This window comes from Panthera pardus, unplaced genomic scaffold, assembly GCF_024362965.1.
Source record: "Panthera pardus isolate Hobbes unplaced genomic scaffold, ASM2436296v1 HiC_scaffold_13, whole genome shotgun sequence".
Classification (NCBI taxonomy): Eukaryota; Metazoa; Chordata; class Mammalia; order Carnivora; family Felidae; genus Panthera; species Panthera pardus.
The window spans coordinates 145,081,136-145,106,053 of NW_026526688.1; the positions used below are offsets into that span (position 1 = coordinate 145,081,136).

Sequence of the window (24,918 nt, forward strand, 5' to 3'; positions counted from 1 at the left end):
CAAGTAAGTGCATCCAAGATGGGGCAATGCATTGTGGGAGCACAGCTAAGAGATTAATTCTGCCTCCTCTTGGGGAGGTGTCAAGGAAGGGTTCCTAAAGGAGGCAATATACTTTAGGTCTCAAAGTATGAGAGGGGGTGTACCAATTCAAGAAAGAAGAAAAGGGCATTCCAAGCCAACAGAAGAACAGGAAAAAAATGGACCAACTTTGAAATTATGTGTTTAGGAAATAATGAAGAGGCTTTAGATATAACAGGAAATATTCATACATGCTTTAATGACGTGGTGTATGAATAAGAGAGGTTACCAGCCTGACGGCTTCCAGTGCTTTAAGTGTGAGCCAAGGAAGAGAAGTGAAAGAAAGGCAAGGATGAGAGTAGTCAGAAAAGGACTTCCAGTCAGAGCATGGCTGTGTGAGACAGTATCTTGTCTCTTCTCCTAGATAACCTACAAGTGCTACACATTTAACAACAACAACAAAAACTATATAACCTCCATTTTTAGCAAAACCAGAAAGACATACTTTCCATAGATTCCAAAAATATGTGCGAGTTACCCAGAAGCAGCGGAGTTAATATATACACACAGGAAGAAAGGCGGCAAAGAAATGCAGAGAATAACAAGATGGCCAGTACCAGGAGATCTCTGAAAATGACCGCGAAAATACACTGTTCGAAGGTGCAGGGTCCACGTCAAAAATACAAAATATATCTCTTATCTGTAGCAGAGAAGATAGAAATAGAGGCAGAAGAGGCCCGCTCGGACCCAGGATGGCTCACACTGCCTCGTAACAGAAAGACTCAAGTGGAGGGGCCATTTTAACGGGAAGCGGTTTGACTTTGTGTAAGTGGTGAAGAAGGGATCTGAAGGCTGCCCAGCACCTCCTCCCCAGTCCCCAGCAGAAGTACCTGACCCACAGGAGGTCCAAGAGATCTAACTCACTCAATGATAAGTAAGCAAAAAATACTCAAAAAATTAGTAAAAGAATGCTATGTAAAAATCAGCCCAGGGAAATTTTGAGGGTGACGGAGCTGTTCTGCTTCTAGTGGAGTTCCTTGACTGTATGCATTTATCTAAATTCATGGCACTGTACACCGAAAAGAGTGAACTTTACTATACTTTTTAAGTAAATAAAAGAATATATTTTAAAACTGGCAGCCCCCCCCCCCCCAAAAACAGAAAGAGTTTTTTTTTTTCAAGAATTTTCCGACGTACCAGTGGGCCTGGGGGGCTCAGACAGTTAAATGCCTGACTCTTGATTTTGGCTCAGGTCATGATCTCAAGGTTAGTGAGATCAAGCCCCATGGCAGGCACTGTGCTGACAGTGAGGAGCCTTCTTGGGATTCTCTCTCTCTTTCTTTCTCTGCCCCTCCCCTGCTTGTGCTCTCCCTCTCTCTCTCTCAAAATAAATAAATAAACCTTTTTTTAAAAAAATAATTTACCAACATACCAATACACTCAGCAACAAAAAGTGTCGCAATGGAAAAGTTGAATGTTATGACCAAGCATTATGCCAAAAATTTAAAAATTAAGAATGTAAAGGCACAGGACCTGGGGAAAAAGAAGACTTTGAATCCATACAAATTGACCATAATGGTCAACATTGAGAAAAATTTCAGTAAAGTAGCTGGATTGTGAACATCAAAGAAGAGTATTACGAGCAAAAATTCAAATTTGTATCTTCAACTCCAGAAAACAGAAGAGCAATATTTGCAAGAGACTCATGCAAAAAAAAAAAAAAAAAAAAAAAAAAGGGAGTCACAGTCAAATCATTCTCCAAGAATAAAGGTTACAATTTTGAAATTGTAAGAACTCAGGGAATACTGTTCCCTTGTGTTTTTCCTAAAGAATTTGTTAAATGACTAACTTTAATGAATCAATATCATATATCTGAGGAAAACAGCAAAAGGACTATTAGAAAGTTTGGAATATATTTAATCATAAAAGTAAGACTAAAAAAAATGAGAGCTGGGTGATGGACAAAATGTAAATCCTATTTGCTCTAAATATGAAAAAAATGGTAAAACTAACAAAATTGGAATGGGAAGGGCAAAGATGAGAAAGTTTGCTGATTGCGAACTAGATTAACATGACATTAATTACGTTATCTAATGACTAGGATCAAAAAACATTTAAAACTGATCAATCAAATAATAGAAGAAGAAGAAGATTTAGAAGTACAAGGTAAAAACATTACAAAGATAATTTTTAGTGGCAAATATCAGGTTGGAGACAAAAGAAATGGAATCAGGGAAGAAAAATAAAAGCATTTTATCATTTTTATTTATTTATTTATTTATTTAGAGAGATAGAACTCACATGCATGCACACCACACACATGTGCAATTGGGGGAGGGGCAGAGAGAGAGACAGAGAATATGAATCCGAGGTAGGCTCCACGCTCACTCTGGAGCCTGACACAGTTGGGGCTTGATCCCGACCCTGAGATCATGACCTGAGCTAAAGTCAAGTGTTGGATGCTCAACTGAGTCAGCCAGGAGCCTCCGTTTTTTAAATTAGATTATCAATAGATACCATATGAAGAAATAGACAACTAAGAGTACTGCATAAAGTTATAACTATTAGAGTAATGACTAACTTTCCTAAATATCAGAAGAACCATACATAAAAAAAAAACAATGTAAAAAATAAGTAAAAGCCATAAAAACAACAAACAGAACAGAAACTAATACACAGTTCAGATCAGATATATTTATCTTCATAACAAATTTTCCTAAGTTATCTATTTTTAAAAGAATCCTATTTCCAAATTGGCTTGCAAACCAAAAACAAAATCTAACTCTATACTTTATATAAGGTACATCTAAAACAAAGCTGTTTGGATGTCAAAAATAAAAGATAGGCAAATGCGTAGCAGGAAAAGGACAAAAAAAGAGATGATGTTCTTATTGTCAAATAAGGAGAAATTTACCATTAAATAGGACAAAGAAAGTACACATTATAATGCAAAGATGTGATTCAAACGAACTCACAACAATGAGAAATATATAAGTAACATGTAAGAGAAATATAATTCATACAGCAGAAATTATAAGGGATACAAATCAAAAAAGAAACACATTGTATTTGCTGAATTTAATTCACCTTTCTCAATCCACAACAGATCAAAGATATAGAAAAGGCAAATAACATAATTAATGTTATGTACCTGATTGCAATATATCAAATTTTGAAAGCAGAACATACATTTTCTTTTCATGTAGCCAAAGAATATTTTTAAATGGCATTCTCTTTGGCTACAAAGAGAATTTTAATTGATTCCAAAAAATAGGTTGATAAACTTCAGATATTTTCTTTCATCACAAGTCTATAAAGTTATAATTATTGAAAAAGTCAGAAATTAAAAGGTTCTTTCTGGACTCCTGGATGGCTCAGTTGGTTAAACATCCAATTTTTCATTTCAGCTGAGGTCATAATCTCATGGTTTGTGAGTTCGAGTCCCACATCGGGCTCTGCACTGGCAGCAGGGAGTTTGCTTGGGATTCTCCCTCCCTCTTTCTCTCTTTCTCTCTCTCCTTCTCTCTCTCTCCCTCTCTCCCTGCCCCTCCTCTGCTTGTGCTCTCTCTCTCTCTTTCTCAAAATAAACAAATAAACATTTAAAAAAAGAAATCAAAATGTTTTTTCAGCAGGATTTTTTTAAACCCTATTTTAAATAATTCTTGGGTCAAAAAGAAAACACAAAACAACAGTGCAGAAATTCTAGAAACATTTATAATGAAATTACTATATATTAGATCCTATAAAATAAAGATAAAACAAAGAACTAAAATAATTGAATCAATAAAAGAAAAGAAGTGAATCAATCAGTTAACTTAAAAAAAGTAGATAAGGAACCAAAAAGAAACAAAAGAAATGAGAAGATTAGTAAACATAAACTCAAGATGTTAATATTAAATAGGTCTGAAAATTGTAATATAAGCAGTGAGAGAATTCAACAAATTGCCAAATAAAAAGTAAATATACAGTAATAAATAGCTTTCATATATAACAAGACATTAGAAGATAAAATGAAAGAAAAGACTCCATTAGAATAGCAATACAAGAAGTAAAATACTCAGAAATAAACTTAACAAGAAATGTGCAAAACCTATGTGGTAAAAGAAAATCTCCAGAACAATACCAAGAGACATCAGTAAGACTGAAGAACTAGAAAGATAAACCATGTCTTATGTAAAAGACTCAATATCCTAGAGATAACAATTCTCCCTACGTTCATTACAAATGGAATACAACTCCAATAAAAACTGGTAGTCTGCATTTTTTTGGAAGAATATAATTTCATCCTAAAGTTAATAAGGAAAAAGAAAAGTCAATAACCAGGAAAGCTTTAAAAAGGAAGAACAATGAGAGACAGCGGTACTTGATAGCAGTCTTTTTTTTTTTTTTTTAGTGAGAATAGGCTGGGGTTTTTTATTTTTATTTTTTTATTTTTAGGTTTATTTGTTTATCGAGAGAGAGAGAGAGAGAGAAAGAGAGAGAGAGAGAGAGAAAGGGAGCGCATGAGCAGGGAAGGGGAGAGAGAGAAGGAGAGAGAGAATCCCAAGTTTGCTCCACACTGTCAGTGCAGAGCCTGATGCAGGGCTCAAACCCATGAACCATGAGATCATGACCTGAGCTGAAATGGAGTGTCAGGTGCTCAACCAACTGAGTCACGCAGGGGCCCCTGTTAGCGGTCTTTCTCCTTTCAGTTCATGACACCACCTTCTGCTCAGCTACACGGAGCAGAATCTGTTTACGAGCTTCCCTTGTGTGTTTCCTCTTCTCTTTGACTTGCTATAAACCAGTAATAAATAAACCATCTCTACCTTAGTACAGCTTCCCTATATGCAGAAAGGTCCTCTCAACCATGGAAGTGTGTCTTCTTGCAGGGGAGCTTCCCAAATCCCCACAAAACCAAAACCAAACAAAAACTTCCCACTTTGTCAGTACTGATGGTTTCAGCAAGGAATTGAGGGATACATAATAATCCACTGAGTTGTATATACATACAATGAACAACCTGTAAAGTGTCAAGCAGAAGAAAAAAATATTAAGATGAATTTCAATAAGCATATAGAAAGATCTTTTAGGTAATTCCACTCCCCCGTCAATAATATCTTGTGAACTTGTTACTCCTAAGTGAGTTGGGCTAGTGATACCCATGGGAAATATCAAACTCATATTTAGACTTGATCAATGAGTTTCTGATTATAACACTATCCACCCAGGGAAAGGCTTTCAGCCTACTATGCAGGAGACCACAGTGTGATAGCAAAAGAGAGATAAATCAAGGGAATTAAATACAAAGGTGTTCAAATCATGCCTCAGTCTCTTCTGCCTTTGCCCCTTGCAGATGAGCACCTTGATACCTGTCCCTGCTCCTGAGAGCTGACTATCCGGCACATGATATGCTAGTTAACCTGTGAAAATTCTTGTCGTTCCTGTTTTCAGTTCTGGTGCCCTATTACTTTTCTCCCTCGAATCCTCTGGCTTGCTGTACCTAATCCTTTCTAACTCCTCAACTCTTCCCTGGGTAGCCAGTACTGACAAGTCGGAGCAGCTACTCTGTAGAATGATGCATATCTCTGACCCTCAGATGACTTTTTCCCACACTCAGTTTTATCCTCTTACGGTGCACCTGCTATCAGCCTGGGCGAGGGCCTAATTTTTCTAACTATCACACGGACCCAGATAAAAACGTTTATAAGCAGAGTCTTAAGCAACTTCTCGGTGCCCAGTGCTTTACATCATGTTTGTAAGATAGAGCAAGAATAAAAAACTTAGAACCTATCTCCTAGAATCTGAGAGTTCTGTTAGAACTTAATAATTAACTGCTGGGCAAGATAGGCTTCTTACTATACAAGAGTCCACAGTCAGTCACGAATGGTCTACTGGGAGCTGTCTGAGCAGTTTTCTAGGCTATCATTACACTGTAATTTATGCAAAATTGCAGATTGTAGCGAAGAGTTGCTGGCAACTAACCCAGAGTGCCAATTTGAGGGATAAAAATATTTGCTATTTAAAAAGAAGCTAGAACAAACAGCACAATATGCTTCATAATAGAGTAGCAGTTTTTGCTTAGAACAACTTAAAATGAGGAGTTTCTTTTTGTTGGACATTTCTAGGTCATTCCCTACCTTCATTTATTCAACGATCAAGAAAGAATCCCAGAGCTATGTGAAGCAATGGAGACACACGATTCCACACTTTCATATGAGAAACAGATATGTAAATCAGAATATGAACACAGAGGGGGAAGTTCCACGCTAAAAGGAGTTTATAAGTTTGTAAGTTACATGTTGGCACAGAGCATCTCTCTCTACTCTGGCTGAGAACAGCATAGGGGAGTACCGCAAATTCTTAGAGAAGACTGATTTTGATGTGAGTAGGAATTTATTTTGTTTCTGTATGCTTTCTCCATCCTTGCCCATCTGTAAATTATTTTCCATAAGAATGTAAGAAAAGCATGTCATTTAGCCCAGATGGTTAGAAACTTCTTCCTCGCAAGAGCTGAGGTCTACCTTTTGGCAAGATCTACCATAATTCTAGATCTAATTTGGACAGCACCACAGAACAAGTCTCAACTTCCTTTTCCATGAGACAAGTCTTCAAATACCTGCTTGTACCTGCATCCACAGACGAAGCAAAATGGCAAGTCCAGTAGGAGCTAGAATCTCACAGGTAAGGTTTTGCTTAGTCACTTTCTCTGGATAAGACAAAACGGCATCATTCTCCATACATTAACTCATACCATGGTCTGTTTTTTTTTTTTTTAAGTGTTTATTTATTTTTGAGAGAGACAGACACAGAATGCGAGTAGGGGAGGGGCAGAGAGAGAGGGAGACACAGAATCCGAAGCAGGCTCCAGGCTCTGAGCTGTTAGCACAGAGCCTGACGCGGGGCTCGAACTCATGAGCTGTGAGATCATGACCTGAGCTGAAGTCGGACGCTCAACCGACTGAGCCACCCAGGCGCCCCCATGGTCTGGTTTAAAGGAACAATCACTGAGGACATTACAGGCAGGAAAACTCAGCATTCATCACCAGAACAGCACCCAAAGCAAGAAAGAAGCCTGAGTTCTGTTTTTGGACAAAGGTCTCCAGAGGCCTAAAGACTCTGGATTAGAACGTGTGTCTCTTATTCTCTTGTAAACTGCTGTTCCATCTCGTAGCATAAAACAAACAAACAAAAACCTCTCTACAGGGAAAATCTCTGTGGAAGCTAAATGGACAGAACCTAAATGTATGTGATCAAAATGGCCCTTATGTGAGAATTTACCACATGTCTATCATTGTTTTACACCTTACGCATGTTATCACACATTTTCACATCATACAGTCTTCACAAAACACTGCGAGGGTATTTTTTATAAGGTAGAAAATAATGCTATTTGCACTTTACAAATGAGGAAACTGAGGACACACACAAAGTCCAATAGTCTGTCCAAGCTCATACAAACCATATAAGGGTCAGAATTCAAACTAGTTTAGCCCAGCTCTAATGTCCTGGCTCTTAATCATGTCACTCTAGAGCCCCCATCTACACTGGGCACAAACAAAAAAGCATTGCTGAGTTCACAGATGTAAAAGCAGAGCTGGCCAACTGCTACATTTTCACTTCAGTCAGCAGAGCAGCATTTCTGGACCACTGTCCTGTCTCTTTTAGGAAGCCAGGGAGGGATCTTCGATGACACTCTGCCTTCTGATCCTACCTGGTGTGCACCGGCAGTACTGGTAAGAGACCAGCTAAGGACCGAAAACACACGTGCCTCTATCACAAAATTTAATTTTTACCACTTGTAAAATGATCAAGGGGCCCATTTCCCAGATCTGGAAACAATACTGCATTCTCTTGACTCCTGCATTCCATTTACTGTAAGTTTTCTATTTCAACTTGAGCTGCCTTTTCTGGATTAAATCACTTAAATAATTTTGGATATACTTACAGAGCACTCAGATCTAAGCTCTCCTTTCATGCTTAAAATGGGCCAGGCTTTAAATGTGTTTGTATCTGGTCAAGACCTGCTTGGTCTGATTTGCTGTTGATCAGTCCTTCTGTTACCTTCCAAACACCTTGGGCCATTAGGCAGATGACAACTAAGGAATATGGCTTCACTTTTAATTAGTCAAATGCCCTTTCAAGCTCACTCCTTTTAGACAACTATCTCAAAGTAACTTTGAGAGAAAGTATTAGGGAAGACTCACTGAGTCCTGACAACCAGTGCCTCTAGAGATTTAAAAAAATCTACCCCTGGATTCGGCCAAAAATTATTGAACTGAAGTCACAGACTCATTTGTTCAACAAAGACAATATGTAAATGAAAAACACACATATAATAAAATTCTATGTAGTAATAAATGTCATGAAGAAAGAAATGCAGAGTGAGTACAGAATAATAGCATGAGTGCTATTTTGATAAGATAGTGAGGGACGGCCTTAGGAGATAACATTTGGGCAGAAACTCGAAGGTAGTTAGAGAAATAATTTATTGTAAATAGCTTCAGAAAAGAGCATTCCAGGAAAAAGGAAAACCAAGTCAAAGACCCAGATACAAGAGCATGTATGATGTGTTCTAAGGAAACAAAGGGCAGCCATGGCTGGAGGGCAGTGATAGAGGGTTAGAATGGTAGGAACCGAGCAAAAAGATGCAGCCCAGGTCAGGTCCTGTAAGGTCTTGCGTATTGTTTCAAGGAATTTGGATTTTATTCTGATGTTATGTGTTTCTGAATGTTATGGGCACCCGTGGGTGATTCAGAACAACCGTGTGAAATATAGAGTACGTATGGGAGATAGGACCAGGGTGAATGCAGAGAAACTAGTTTGTAAGTTTAGTAGTGCTCCAAGTGAAAGATATTGGCTGTCTCCACTAGGATCTTTTTGGTGGAGGTGATCATGGGTATATTTTACACAGACTGCTAATGGATAAGACACAAGGTGTGAGAGACAGAGGTCAAGGGTGGCCTAAGCAACTAGGTTGCGTAACAGTGCCACTTCCTAAAACAGGACAGATTATAAGGAGTAAAATTAAGATTGAAGATTTGTATATGGTACATTTGAAATGCCTACTGGTCATCCAAGTGGGCTGACATGTCAAGTGGACAGTGGTTACATGGGTCTAGAAACATGGGAAATACTGATGGTATTTAAAGCATTGGGACTAGAAAGGATGACCTAGAAATGGCTCTGGAACGAGACGTGAACCCCGAGTTTATTCCAATGTTTTGAGCAGTTCTCCTCAATCCTGACTACATTAGAATCTCCTATGGAGCTTTCCAAAAAATACTGATACTCTGGTCCAACTCAAAAGATTCTGATATAATTGTTCTGTGTTGGGCTCAGGCAGCTATATTTTTATTTTATTTTTTTTATTTTTATTTATTTTTTATTTTTTTATTTTTTTTTATTTTTTAATATATGAAATTTACTGTCAAATTGGTTTCCATACAACACCCAGTGCTCATCCCAAAAGGTGCCCTCCTCAATACCCATCACCCACCCTGCCCTCCCTCCCACCCCCCATCAACCCTCAGTTTGTTCTCAGTTTTTAACAGTCTCTTATGCTTTGGCTCTCTCCCACTCTAACCTCTTTTTTTTTTTTTTTTTTTTTTTTCCTTCCCCTCCCCCATGGGTTTCTGTTATGTTTCTCAGGATCCACATAAGAGTGAAACCATATGGTATCTGTCTTTCTCTGTATGGCTTATTTCACTTAGCATCACACTCTCCAGTTCCATCCATGTTGCTACAAAAGGCCATATTTCATTTTTTCTCATTGCCACGTAGTATTCCGTTGTGTATATAAACCACAATTTCTTTATCCATTCATCAGTTGATGGACATTTAGGCTCTTTCCATAATTTGGCTATTGTTGAGAGTGCCGCTATAAACATTGGGGTACAGGTGCCCCTATGCATCAGTACTCCTGTATCCCTTGGATAAATTCCTAGCAGTGCTATTGCTGGGTCATAGGGTAGGTCTATTTTTAATTTTCTGAGGAACCTCCACACTGCTTTCCAGAGCGGAGGCAGCTATATTTTTAAAAGTCCCTAGATAATTCTAGTGGGCAGCTAAGGTTGAGAACCACTGGTTTAGAAATTGGGAAGAACAGAATGACCCATAAACAGAGAATGAAAAGACATACCTAGTGAAATGAAAGATACACATGCCAATGGTGGCTTTATGCTTAAACAATGAAAGAAATAGTCCTATTAGATGTGGCCATTTCCTGAAATTAGAAAGCATGTTATGAATATTACTCAGTTCATTGTATAGTTTCCTGCTTATAAGACCCCTCAGGAGAAATTATTTTTCAGTCTTAATATCAGAAAATGTTTTCTTTATCCTGAGCATGTATTTATTTTTAATCCTAAAGCCATTTAATTGGGTAAGTAGTCTCTCTCTTTTTTTTTTTTTTCCTGCTAAAGAGCTCTCAAGATGAAATTTGTGACCCAATCATAGAAAGTATAGTTTAGGCTCAAATAAATAAATTCACCAAACATATATTCAGCACTAGTATACGAAAAGCAGTGTGCTTGGCAGTGGTAGTATATCCATGAAGATTTAATGATATGCCTATTTTTAAAATTTTTAAAAAGTGTTTCTTTTTTTTTTTTTTTGAGAGAGAGAGAGAGAGAGAGAGAGGAGGGGAGGGGGAGAGAGAGAGGGAGACGCAGAACTAGAAGGAGGCTCCAGGCTTCGAGCTGTCGGTGCAGAGCCTGATGTGGAACTTGAACCCAGGGACTGTAAAATCATGACCTGAGCCAAAGTCAGATGCTCAACTGACTGAGCCACCCAGGGACCCCGATATGCCTATTTTTAATAGCTTTATTCTTGGCCCTGTTTTAGTTCTAGGCCTTGCTTCCTCCTTTTCTTAACTATTTCTCTTTTGCATTGTGTTTTATACATTGCTGTGACCCACCTTAAATACTCTTTAGAATAAGCTAACATGTACTCAACACTTAGAATGGATGAATAGTAAACTCTTTATAGGTATTAGCTCATTTAACTCTCCCAAAAACTGTACATACATGTGAGATAAGGGACATGCACGAACGTAACGTGCAGTCAGGCAAAATGACCAAAGAGTCAATGCTCATTAACAATAGGTTTTCCTGCTCCGAGAGTCAATCTTCATCAATCAAGACTGCAGCTATGGTGTGAACAACATGGCAGTCATAAATGAAGATAAATGGCTTTGAAGCCTTACATTTCTAGGATTACTTTCTTATGAGTAGGGATGAAATGTTTTGAGTCATCTACATGAATCAGTTCCCCAGGTGGCCAAATTTCCCATGGTACCAAATTGTCAAGTCATGATTGGTAGTAGTATTTCTGACTGTGAAACAGATTTTAAACTACGCAAAGCTAACTAAGGCAATCAGACCCTTTCAATTCCTAGCCAAAATGAGCTGGCCAGCTCAGCCATGAGACAAGGGTGTTAGCATGAGTCAAAGTATTGCTTTTCCTTTCTAGTTGCTTTGGCTAGAAGGAATGTGTGTGTGTTGGTAGGGGAGGATCTGTTTGTTACAGCTTTATGTAAGTTTTGCATTTATGTTGTGCTCTTCAAGATCAACAGTTGAAACTAAACTCAGGGATCTTACTACAATTGCAGGATTCTGCAAACATGCTTGAAAGAGCATATTCAAACACTAAGTATTCCCAAGGTTTCTGTCTGCATTTGAGAGTGAAAATGCAGACATGTCAAAGAACAATGTGCTGCTTACTGTCCTTTCTATTCTTCCTCTCTGTGGAAAAAGGCTAGACCTCTGGGGGTATACTAATACGAATATAGCAAAAACATAGATATAAATATACATACTTTGTTAGGGAAAAAAAAAACAACTTCCAGAGTGAAATACTAAATATGATTACCTTCTCAAAGATTCACAGTGCTGACTATGTTAAAGGCTATGCTATGCTATATTATTATATTAAAGTCTCCAAGAAATATCACAGTCAAGTTGGATGTTTGATTTTGTTTAATCCAGATTTCCCAAATTTATTTGACCAACTAACTCCTCTCCTCTAAGAAAAGAATCAAACCCATTTAAGATTTTGCAGTGCATCAGTGTTTCTAAGAATACGTTTTATTAATAGTTGTATTAAAATTTTCATTACAGAGGTGCCTGGCTGGCTCAGTCCGTTAAGCATCCAACTCTGGATTTTGGCTCAGGTCGTGATCTCATGGTTCATGGGATCAAGTCCCCTGTCGGATTCTGCACTGACAGTGAGGAGCCTGCTTGGGACTCTCTCTCTCTCTCTGCCCCTCCCCGGCTCATGTGCATGCTCTCTCTCTCTCTCTCTCTCTCTCTCAAAATAAATAAATAAACATTTTTAAAAAACGTCTTTCATTACAAATCAAAACCACGATGAGATACACATCACACCTGTCAGAATGGTTAAAATTAATAACACAAGAAACAAACAGGTGTTGAAGAGGACGCAGAGAAAGGGGAACCCTCTTGCATCACTGGTGGGACTACAGACTAGTGCAGCCACTCTGGAGAACAGTATGGAAGTTCCTCAAAAAACTAAAAATAGAAATGCCCTATGATCCAGCAATTGTATTAGGTATTTACCCAAAGAAAACAAAAATACAGATTCAAAGGGATACATGTACCCCAATGTTTATAGCAGCAATATCAACAATAGCCAAACTATGGAAAGACCCTAAATATCCACCAACTAATTAATGGATAAAGATTTGTATCTATCTATCTATCTATCTATCTATCTATCTATCTATCTATCCATCCATACAATGAAATATTAATCAGCCATCAAAAAGAATGAAATCTTGTCATGTGCAACAATGTGGATGGAGCTAGAATGTATTATGCTAAGCAAAATAGTCAGAGACAAATACCATATGATTTCACTCATTTGTGGAATTTAAGAAACAGAACAGATGAACATATGGGAAGGGGCGGGGGTCGTTGGGAAAAGAGGGAAACAAACCACAAGAGACTCAACTTGTCTCTTGAGACAAATAGAGAACAAACTGAGGTTGATGAAGGGAGGTTGGTGGGAGATGGGCTACATGGGTGTTGGGTATTAAGGAGGGCACTTGTGATGGGCACTGGGTGTTGTATGTAAGTGATGAATCCGTGAATTCTACTCCTGAAACCAATATTGCACTGGAAAATAAAAACAGAAACAAACACAAAAACAAAGACAAACCTTTCATGACACTCTTGGTCTACAAATAAAGTAAATTTATCCATTCATTTGTTGAACAAAGACTTTCTAGGCAGCCATTGTGTTAGGTGCTGGAGATAAAATGGGAAGATACACAGATGTGGTCTTTGCTCTGGTGGGGTCAACAGTCCAGTGAGTGTGGTGAACATTAATCAAATATTGACGCGAAGAAATGCTCATCACAAACTGATAAATGATGTGAAGGAAGAGTTCTTCAGATTCTCCACAGTGGGGTGTGTGAGACGGTAGGAGAGGCTATCAGAGAAGCCTGATCAAGAGGCTACATCTCAGTTGAGCTGTATATACGTGAGGAGGAGGGAGCACTCCTATCTGCAAGGCTGAAGGATGATAGGTAAGGGGTTAAATCAGAATAAGGAGGGAGGGAGCAAAGAGAAGCAGTGCTGGAAAGTCCAGAGAGCCTGAAGAAACGTTCACGATGGGAAATAGAAGAAGACCTCAGAATAAGAAGAGCAACATATTTTAAGAACAAAAAATTGGGGAAACTTCAGAGATATTTACTGATCAAACAGAATAGAGCTGACACTCTTTTAAGGATATTTAGTACCTTTGTACGAGACTCTTGGCATTGACTTTATTTTTTTATTTTATTTTATTTATTTTTTAACGTTTATTTATTTTTGAGACAGAGAGAGACAGAGCATGAACGGGGGAGGGGCAGAGAGAGAGGGAGACACAGAATCGGAAGCAGGCTCCAGGCTCTGAGCCGTCAGCCCAGAGCCCGACGCGGGGCTCGAACTCACAGACCGTGAGATTGTGACCTGAGCTGAAGTCGGATGCTTAACCGACTGAGCCACCCAGGTGCCCCTGACTTTATATTTTTTAATCACCAAAGCATCATTTATATTCATGGTATGAATTATTTATTTTGAAGAGAATGAAGTTTTTTCTTCCACATTTTAGAAATTTTTAATAATTTCAAGTAGAAGATATTTTTGGTTTTGCCTCTTAGGTGGGATTTTTTTGGTCTGAAGGGAAGAATCGTAACAGGAGGGTAGACAATAAAAGGGTATCGAATTCACACAATTAGAAATATAATTAGAAATCATTCACTCCTTCTTACAGCCAAATTTTTCATTATAGAAAGCTCTACCTCTCTTTTGCAGCACTTTGCACAATTATAGTGATTAGTCATCATACCTAACTGTTTCATGGTTGTCTTTCTTACCAGATGGTAAGTTCAAAAGGACAGATCAAGAGCTGGTTTAATCGCCTTCTTATTCCCCACACTTAGTAACAAAGAAACCAGCTCCTCTGTAAGAAAAGGCAGTATCTGTCAGTTAGCCTGAGGCAGGGGGAAAGTTGGTCTAAAGAAAATGATACATCCTAAATGTTTTCCCTGGAAAAACACTGTGACCTCTTTCAATTAATGCTGTCAGCAATATCCTCTCCTCCCTTCCAGTGACAGGAGATCTCTCTCTTTCCCCTGACTCTTCCGGCTATGATCTGATTCTTGGGGGGGAAGAGCGTCTTAAATTATATTTTCATATAAACTCCTCTAATTTTATTTTTTATTTTTTTATTGTTTTTTTTAATGCTTATTCATTTTTGAGAGAAAGAGTGAGACAGAGTGTAAATGGGGGAGGGGCAGAGAGAGAGGGAGATACAGAATCGGAAGCAGGCTCCAGGCTCTGAGCTGTCGGCACAGAGCCTGATCTGGGGCTTGAACCTAGGAACTGTGAGATCATGACCTGAGCCGAAGTTGGACGCTTAACCGACTGAGCCACCCAGGCACCCCTAAACTCCTGTAATTTTAAAATATGAAGGAATTCAGGTGTGGTAAGCACCTATCCACTCCTCTCTCCTACCTCTTCCTTCCCAATATACAGGGATTTTCTTTTTCAGTAAACAACAAGGTTTTATTTTAAATTCCTAGCCTGTAATTTTATTGTCTACAATATTAGCACAGTACTTGACACACAGGAAACACTAAATAAACTTTTCTTGGTGGACTGCCCAGTTGCCTTATTATATGCCAAGCCCTGTGCTAAATTTCAGAGCTACAAAAAGCCAGAGACAAATATTTGTCATTAAGAAGTTCATGTTTCCCAGGCCACCCGGGTGGTTCAGTGCGTTAAGTGTCTGACTCGTGATTTCAATGCAGGTCATGATCTCACAGTTTGTGAGATGGAGCTCCAGGTCGGGCTCCGTGCGGACAATGCAGAGGCTGCTTGGGATCGTCTTTCTCTCTCTCTCTCTCTCTCTCTCTCTCTCTCTCTCTCTGCCCCTCCTCTTCTTGCACGTGGTCTCTCTCTCTCTCTCTCATTCTCTCTCTCAAAAAAAAAAATAATAAAATAAACTTCAAACAAAAAAGAAGTTCATGTTTACTATGCGTGTGTAGGAAAGGAGAATAAGTAGACGATCAACATGCAAGAGGAATAGTATTGTGATGGCAGCATATACAACATGCATACAGTCAGAATATTTGGGCTGCACCTTGTAAGGTGGCGCGGGGGGGGGGGGGGGGGGGGGAAAGCAGGTGAGTGGTGGGAAACAGCGTTCCCTGCAGAGGGAACAGGCGATATGAGGGCAAGGAGGCATGGAAGAGATGGCATGTTTGGGGACCAGCATGTAGTTCTCTGGAACTTCAGCATCAGGTGCCAGGAAGACACCAACAGGAGGAGTGGCTCGACAGGCAGTGTGGAACAGACCACAATAGCCTTACGAGTGACTGAACAATCAGGCTTACAGACACTAGAAAAGGGACGCTTTGTTCTGGCAATAAAACAAATGTCTCGTACTCTGAAGTCATGGGGAAAGAGAGAAAATGAAAGGGAAAGAGAAAGTTTGGGATGCCACTTTACATTTTAAATAATGTTTAATGTTAGTTGCAAGAGTGTAACTGTCCCAACTGTCCGATATAAGAATACATGATATTTTCCAGGAGCGCCTGGGTAGCTCAGTCGGTTAAGTGTGAGTTTGAGCCCCACGTAGGGCTCTGCACTGACAGCTCAGAGCCCAAGCCTACTTTGGATTCTCTGTGTGTGTCTCTCTCTCTGTGCCCCTCCCCTGCTTATGCTCTGTCTCCCTCTGTCTCTCAAATATAAATAAACACTAAAACAAAACAAAACAAAAAAAGAACACATGATATTTTCCAAATACAGTGCTTTCCATATAAGAGCTGGCTGAGTTAAGGAGATATTAAAAATGAAACAGTACTCTCATTATCCAGCTTAGAAAAGGAGACTAGGGGTTACCTGGGTGGCTCAGTGGATGAGGCGTCGACTCCTCATTTCGGCTCAGGTCATGATTTCACGGTTCATAAGACTGAGCCCCACATCAACCTCTGGGCTGACAATGTGGCCTGCTTGGGATCCTCTCGCCCCGCCCCCTCTCTCTGCCCCTCACCCCTCACACTCACTCTCTCTGTTTCTCTCTCTCTCCAAAAATAAACAAACTTTTTTAAAAAAGAAGGAAAGGAGACTAGAAGAAGCATCTTTTTTTCTATGGCTTTCCACTGTGCAAGCACAATGTTGGAATTCAGTCAAGCCTAAACAACACAGAGGCAACACAAGACATAGTATATCTCCAATAGCTTACCATGGGTGTTTCTAACTCAGGGGTAGTGGGACGGGAGGATCAGAGACCGAAATGCCTGCCATTCTCCCTGCCCCAGTTTGACAATGGTTCATTCCACGGAGATAGGGAGCACCTTGCTCTACTCTGCTGCTGACAAGACTTAGAGTCTCACTCTGTGCGGTGTGATCCTTTGTATGACTCCTGCATTCCTAGGCGTTCCTGTTTGGCTCTTCTCTTTGAAACCCGGGAGTGCCTGGCCCAACCTGGCACTGGACCGAGCTTAATGACGCATACCACTCATAGTATGTTCCGGCTGCACCGCCTGGGACATCCACTCCTGTATTACCGCCTGAAAGCACTCCTGTAGGTGAGAGATAACGCTCCCAGTCTGGCAAAAATATTCATTCTCACAACGACAGCCAATCTTCCCAAAGGAAGGGCATTCTCTTGGCAAAAGGTCTTGTGGTTTTCTACTCAGGTAGGAGGCGCCTTGCATGACAATTATACCCGAGGCACGGAAAGTTGCAGCACAAGGACGGCGTGAATTCAAACACTGAACACCAATGCGGAAGCAATGCTTTGAGAAAACACAGTTTTCTTTCGGAAGAGGAGCCCTAAGGATGCAAACTGTCATCTTCCAGAAACCAGAGAACTAAGTCTTTTCTACCACTGTTCCCCACAGCGTTTCACAGAGAATTGAGAACTGAATGCGTATTGCCTGAATGAAATCAAGAAGATCTCTGGGCCCACAGGACTCTAAGCAGGGCTGATTCTTTCAAAATGCTCTTTGAAAAGGTCCCTGCACCAATGCAGGCACTGAAGTGACACCACAACCTTTCAGTTAAAGGAGAAGCATGTGAGCCCATGCTGTGGGCATTTGGGGGGATCTGTTTGGATGAGATGCCCTACATAAGAATTGAAAATATGCAGAAAGAATTTTACCCTAAAAAATGTTGAAATAAAATCCAGTTCTGCATTCTTTTGGCGACAAGTTAATCATCTTAACACCTGGTCACTAGGGTGCTTTGTTATCTTGAAGGAGTTTCTGTTTTAGCAAAACTGAAGAACTCTCTCACTTCCTCACCATAAAGCTAAAAATCAAGACGCTGGGTTGAGACCAATGGTAATCAGTTTTCATTCTGAAAGAAGGTGAAACGGGGTAGGTTACTACGCACAAAGAAGTTAAAAGAACATGCAGTGACCTACAGGCGGTCGCAATGGCACTTAAGCATCCTTATAAGTAGTGGAGTTCCTGAGAAGAGATTGTCCATTGTCAGTATCTTTATGCCCCTTCAATTAACCATAGGCTTTCCTAAGCAAATGGAATGTTTGCTTAGAGATGCCAAATCTTATTTTGTGCCATTGAATATTTACAATTTAAAACAACTTGTGTATCATGCACCTCTGTATCTACGCCCCCTATTAGTACCAAGACTATAAGATCCTGAAGGACAGGAACCATCTCTCACCCACTCTCTATAAACTACAGAGCACCTCAGATGCCATGTCCTCTGTGATAACATGTCCTCAGCAGAAGGTAATGTCCCTGCAGCATCCTGCTGTGTTGAGCATCAACACTACCCCTTACCCCAAGATTGTAGCGCATTCTCCGTCTAAATATTCCAAGCCATTCTCCATCTAAATATTCCAAGCCGTTGAGGAATTAAAAGAAGTTTTTTCTCACCAAACAGCTGGGATTTATGTCCCACATGATCAAGACTGAAAGCTAGCCAAGAGTAGACACATATTAATCAAGTTAAATTACAGTATGGCCATTTTTCTTCCAGGACAATTATCGTTGGCTTTAAGACACAAATGAATCATTAGGGTTCTGAATCTCTTCTGGCAAAGAAATACAGTGTGAGCTGAATGCTCAACACTGTGAGTGTCATCAGAACAGCTCTATAGATATGAATTTGCCGAGTTAATCCCCCTTCATTATCTCCATTAGCTAACAATGCACTTGTAGTCACCGCACATAATTACTGCTCTAACAGACAGGGACGTTTGAAATATTAACTTTCCCACAGACTCCAAATCTTCAGTAAGCAGCTCTCAACAATTCATTATATTAATCATATATGTCACCATACTCCTATTAAATATGCATGAGATTAAACAACACCCATGTTGCAAACTGCCCAACATCATTTTTAATACAATTTATTACTTTTTGGATACTGTAATTATAACGGCACCTAGGTGCTGCTATGAGAAATGTAAATTTAACTACCTGGCTTGTAAGTAACCGGTATTATAACCAATTCCACTTTTATTCAATTTTTAACATGCATTCCAGTGAGAATATTTTAAAACACAAAGTATAAAATATTTATGAAGTTAGTATGTACTAGAACATACTGATGTCCAATTTAAAATTGCATAAAGAAGGGATAAATTGATTTTCATAGACTTAATTTTATAGACAAATAAGTAATTCAAAATGGAAATTTATCCAGAAAGCAGCATGTAATATATTGATATCTAAGAGAAAAAATGCAATGAACTATATGATTTGGAGTATTATGATGACATATTTCTAATCAAATACTTTATAGACTTTATAAATTCTATGTTTATACAGATTAGTACAACAAAGACTAGATTTGATCCAAAAACAAAAGGCAAATATAAATCCCACCAGAAAAATACAATAAAATTTCAAATGAAGGTGAAAAATACATTAACCTTGGATCATATTATTCTAAACTCTATAGTTAGTATGGTCACAGATTACTAAATTAAGCACATAATGGAAATAATAGTAATAGCCACAGTCCACATGGACCAAGCAAGCTCTTACTTAACTTATTGTGTCAGGCAATGTAATTAGAGCTTTCCATTCTTACCTCATCTAAAATTCACAATAACCCAGTGAAAGAGATATTAATATTATTTGCACTTTACAGATGTGAAAAGTGGAGACTTGCATGGATTAAATGTCTCGTCCAAGGATACAGAGCATATGGCAGGAGAGGGATCTGACTCCCAAGTACATCCTCTCAAACCGGGTCAGCACCCAGCTCCCAGCTCCCTGCTCCGGATTCACTACTTCTTGAGTGGCCTTGGGCAGGTCACCTGAAGTCTCTAAAGCTCATTTCTTTTAGCTGCAAAATGCAAATACTATTAATATATGCCAAAATTACTGAGAACGAAATAACAGTTTATTAGAAAGTACCATATGAGTCGTGGAAAAACATAACGCTGATTGTTATGTTATTGATGAGATTGGAAAATAAAGTGGTGAAAAGGAAGAAAAAAACTCCATGTACCGACACAGACTCAAAATTTTCCAACAAAAACGGTATACCTAGGTAAAAACTTCTGGTTGGTTTACCTTGTTTAACATAGAAACAATTGCATAAAGGCCAATATGAATCAATATCTTTATTATACCTAAGAGACAGATGGATAAGCACTAGCAAATTAAGTTACAAGTGAATAGTAACACTAGAATTGTAGGCGTTCACCACAAAAATGATGTTCACACTACTAGATTTGGCCTTTCCAAGAGTTTCTTGAAACCAAGGGTTTTAAACTTACCTGGAGTCATTATCAGGCCCTAATTTATTATGATCCTGATACCCATTTTTGATTTGTGGCGATATTTAAATGCTTAGGCCCAGGAAGGAAAAGTAATATTCAAAAGTCTCATCAATCATCATTTTAGATAAATGATACAATATCACTGGGCTTCTTTTTCCATAGGGCATTGTGGCTTAAAAAATTATTTCATAGGCCTTATGACAACAAAGATCCTAAAAGAAATCTTTAAAAATTTAAGGTCAAGAAAGTGGAATTCACCAAGGTTAACAATGAGAAATAATCTATATATTTGTACATTGAACCCTAAAGATGCAGACTGTGTGTGTGTGTGTGTGTGTGTGTGTGTGCACGCACACACGTGAGGCAGCAGAAGGCTATCAGCATGCGATTGTTATGTATTTAGTGGCTTTCCACTTTTCTTAATGTTTATATTATCAATTATTTAAAGAAAGTATATAAGGCCAAAATAATAGTAGTAATAGGAACAAAGGGGCCATATATGTCTAGCAATTCTTTTATTCACTTTCAAGGTGCTCATGTCACTGGATGAAGAATAAGGGGAGATTTTATCTGCATAAACCCACAAATATGCCAAATCACATTTTCAAACATCCTTACTTGATGATTTTAAGAATGAAGAAAATTATAAGAGTACACGGAATCTCCAAGGTCCTACCTACCTCCTGGCCGTTCGTGCTCTCCATCAGTGTGTAAAAGCATGGCAATGGGCATCCCTACATTCTTGGATCTTCCAGCTACAACCACATTTTTCCCAAATGTTTCAATCCCTTAAAACACAGAGTTTGATTTAAATGAAGAATCAACAACAAGAAGCAAATTAAACATGTGAACAGCCAACTGAAACATTCTTTAAAAACTTCTAATTAAATTTGAATTACTGTGTGGCTTGTCTATAATGCGCCCACATTCATTATTTATAAATATTCTTTTTATGCTTCTCGGATTTGTCACTTCCTCTGTAATTGCCCTCATTAAAAAACTACATTTTCAAGTTGCCATTAAATTACTTTTAAACACAGAGATTCACGTGAAGATTTAGACATGCAAAGACTTACTCTATATTAACTACTAATTATGAAGTAAGCAAAGTACAACAATGGTAAGCTTAATTGGCAATCAGACTTTCAGTGAATCTGGAACAAAATGAGGTGGGAAAAAGCATATTTTTTACAAAGTTTATGCACTTTACCCCATAGAGAGCTGCTGAACTTTCAGGGACCCGGAAAGGATGAAAGATACAACCTGCAGATACAATGCACTCTACCTCCTTGGGTATGGTTTCTTCATAAGTACAATGAAGAAGTTAGAATTAAAGTTTTCACAAGTACTAATGTCCTAAGAGGGAGGTTCTAGGATCCGCTTTCTCTTGGAAATTTTCAGGTTAAATAGTGGGTTAGAAAGGAGAAGATGCTTTCAGAAATGGAAGGGACAGCGATGGAGGTGGGGCAATTACAAACATAAGGGCAATTTGGCCTTGCTTAACATAGCGGTAAATATCTCTATACACCTCAAGGGCCCAAGAGAGTATCACTGTATTTAGAGCCCAAATTCAAATGCAAATGTCTATAGTAAAAACGTAGGGCATTAGAGATGGCTCATATATGTTCACAAATTTTGTTTCTAAAAGTAAGGACAAACAGAACTCATTTTGGAAAGTGTATACCAAAATACATTAAGTTTACAATTTAAAAGTAGGGAGACAAACCTACTAGTTGAAAAATTCATGCCCAAAAGGGGCAACAACAGTTACCTACAACCTGGCACATATCTCTCATTTTATTTATTTTAGATTTGTTTTTTTTTTTTTTACTTTTGTCACTTGATAAGTTTCTGTACACCGAAGTTTTATAGCTGATCATTTTCTTTTACTCAGTAGGATGGAGATGTTTCCAGCAAGGCAATGTACACGTGTTCAGTTTGGAATTTAGCACCCCCATCCTGCAGACCACAAATTACCAACCTGTTCTTTTGATTATTTCCCAAACAGCACTGGCAGTGGCCGGTATGAGAGAATTCTGGTCAAGGCACAGTCTTCCAATATTGATAATATGAAATCCATCTACATCTTTTTCAGGGGCAATTCCATTGCATACTGTTCGCTCATCCACGTGGTCTGAAAAGCAAATAAAATCGGTCTTAATTTTAAAATGGTCAGTTATTTGGAGGTCTGGAAAATGAAATCTGAAGACCTACATTATGATTCAGTATCAGGAAAGGTGTAAAATTATTACTCGATTCCTTTTTCTTTCCACCAAAACAGTAAGCCAAAATGCTTTTGACTGGTGGTTATAATTAACCAATCATAAGAGTGTATGCGATTACAGGGCCAGAAGTGGCTGGCCTGGTGAAGGGGAAAAAACTGGTATTTCACAAGTTTTATTTTGAAACAATACCAATGAGATCTGGAAACAGGCCCTAAGTCTTTGCCTCAATAAGTTTACCTACGTATGGTTTAAATCTATGTTTTCCCCATATAAGACACTTATACAATAGTCCTCTATTAAATATTTCTAGCATTATAGATTAAAAGGACTTGTTGGTGCTAAAATAATCATAACATCATGAATGCCTAAGTTCCTCCCAAATGACATAATAAAAAACAAATCACACACACACACACACACACACACACACACACACACACCTCCTTTCTCTAAAGAACTAGCACACTGATATCCAAAATACCATTTTGGTTTTCCATTTGGAAGGAAAATAACATAGTAAGAGTAATAAACCAAGCAAAAGAGATAGGAGACGGTAATCATCATCTCATTTTGAAAAGAAAGTAGTAACAGTAAATATTAAAATCAGGGGCTCCTGGGTAGCTCAGTCAGTTAAGAATCTGACGTCCGCTCAGGTCATGATCTCACAGCTCTTGGGTTCAAGCCCCGCATAGGGCTCTGTGCTGACAACTCACTGCCTAGAGCCTGCTTTGGATTCTGTGTCTCCATTTTTTTTCTGCCACTTCCTCTCTCTCTGTATCCCTCTCTGTCTCTCAAAAATAAATAAACATTAAAACATTATTTAAAAAAATTAAAATCAGAAGGGACCCCACATCCATTCTAATCAAGACATTTGATAACCTTAACGTATCCCAAGGAACGCACTGTTTCTTCTAGGCCTCCAAATACACACTATTCCTAAGTTAACTAATATGTGCCTAAACATATGTAGAAAAGCATCAGGTATTTTACAACCAATACTTTCTTTCCTTATAGGAGTAAGGGAAATAGATTTCATGTTTTTGACTGACTGCTGCTACTTAAAGTCCCCTAAAGTTTCTCCCTTGGAGCCATGACTTGAAGAAACAATCATGAGATTCAATAGCATCAATTTTTTCACAATGGTTGTAAAACATTTTTGACCCATAGAATATATGCAAATAACTAGCCACTTAAAATCCTACCCAAATGAATAGGAAAGCTGGTATTATTCACTCTGTGTTTCACCTCTATTTACAACATGAGGTAATTAAATCATGCCAGGAAAAAAAAAAAAGTCCTCAAATTATAACCATAACATTACAATAGAACAGCTCAAGGACTGCCTTGAGAGACCAGTCTATAGAACAACAACACTGTGTGCTGGGTTGTATGTATGTGTGTCCATATATGTGTATGGGTTTATATGTATTTAGCATTTAATTGCCTTTGGACAATGAACAAGAAAAAAAAAAAAAAAGAACAAATTATTGGTTTACTTTCCATCCAAGGATTTTTACATGACTATTTAAAAATACCTCCTTCCACTGCCTCAATGCCTGTTGGCTAAGTGTAAGCTCATTAGCATAGTAAATAATCACTTCCTCAACCTGGTTATATCTTCTTCCTACAGCCTCCTCTCCAAGCACTCCATCTCTTTCCCAACCACCATTATGACTTCTTCTTCTCTACTCACACTAAGCAGTGTCCCATTCCCAAGCCCTTAGCATTAACTTTTGCATTTTTGTGCTATTGGTCGTAAAATGCATGATGACCTTTCCATAACTAATTCCTTCCTCCCTGTTCTTTCCCACCCTAGTCATTCCTAACAACACATTGATTGATTGCCACCTGTTCCTTCATCACAAATTGAAATGACACATTTTCCTCCTCTGCTCTCCCACAAAGCTGCTATAAACAGTACTTACTGCATGGGGCGCCTGGGTGGCTTGGTCAGTTAAGTGCCCCACTCCTGATTTTGGCTCAGGTAATGATCTCGTGGTTCATGAGATAGAGCCCCACCCACATCAGGCTCTGCACTGACAGTGAGAAGCCTGCTTGAGATTCTCTCCCTCCCTTTCTCTCTGCCCCTCCCCTGCTTACAAGTGCTGTCTCTCTCAAATGAAAGAAATAGACTTAAAAGAAAAAGTACTTAGCACATTATTTCAGTTAGTTGATAACGTTAGTTATTAATTATCTCTCTGGCTTATGAGTGTGAGCCTTAAAGGGCACAGACCTTGTCTTATTAAACCAATTCACCCATAGCTTTCTCCACTCAGTTGATGGCAATTCCATCCTTCTGAACTGCTTGCCAAAAAAGTCTGGAGTCATTTTGACTCACAGTCAACATCCACTCCATTGGAAAATCTGTTGAATACTCCTTTATAATGTATCTAGCACCTCATTAGTCTCGCCGTGT

The 24,918-nt window shown here is 38.7% G+C and overlaps 1 protein-coding gene across 2 annotated transcripts in view; it reads right to left on the reverse strand.

Moving 5' to 3' along the window:
• Positions 1-24,918, reverse strand: part of MTHFD2L (methylenetetrahydrofolate dehydrogenase (NADP+ dependent) 2 like) — a 146,471-nt gene that overhangs the window by 75,930 nt on the left and 45,623 nt on the right. Inside the window, exons 4-5 of one of the 2 annotated variants that reach the window (XM_019467554.2) lie at positions 22,259-22,411; positions 20,958-21,065 (exon numbers count right to left, since the gene is read on the reverse strand). In XM_019467554.2, the coding sequence (XP_019323099.2) occupies positions 20,958-21,065; positions 22,259-22,411 (261 nt within the window). The remainder of the gene's footprint in view (positions 1-20,957; positions 21,066-22,258; positions 22,412-24,918) is intronic. The other variant, XM_019467561.2, reaches the window with a different exon arrangement.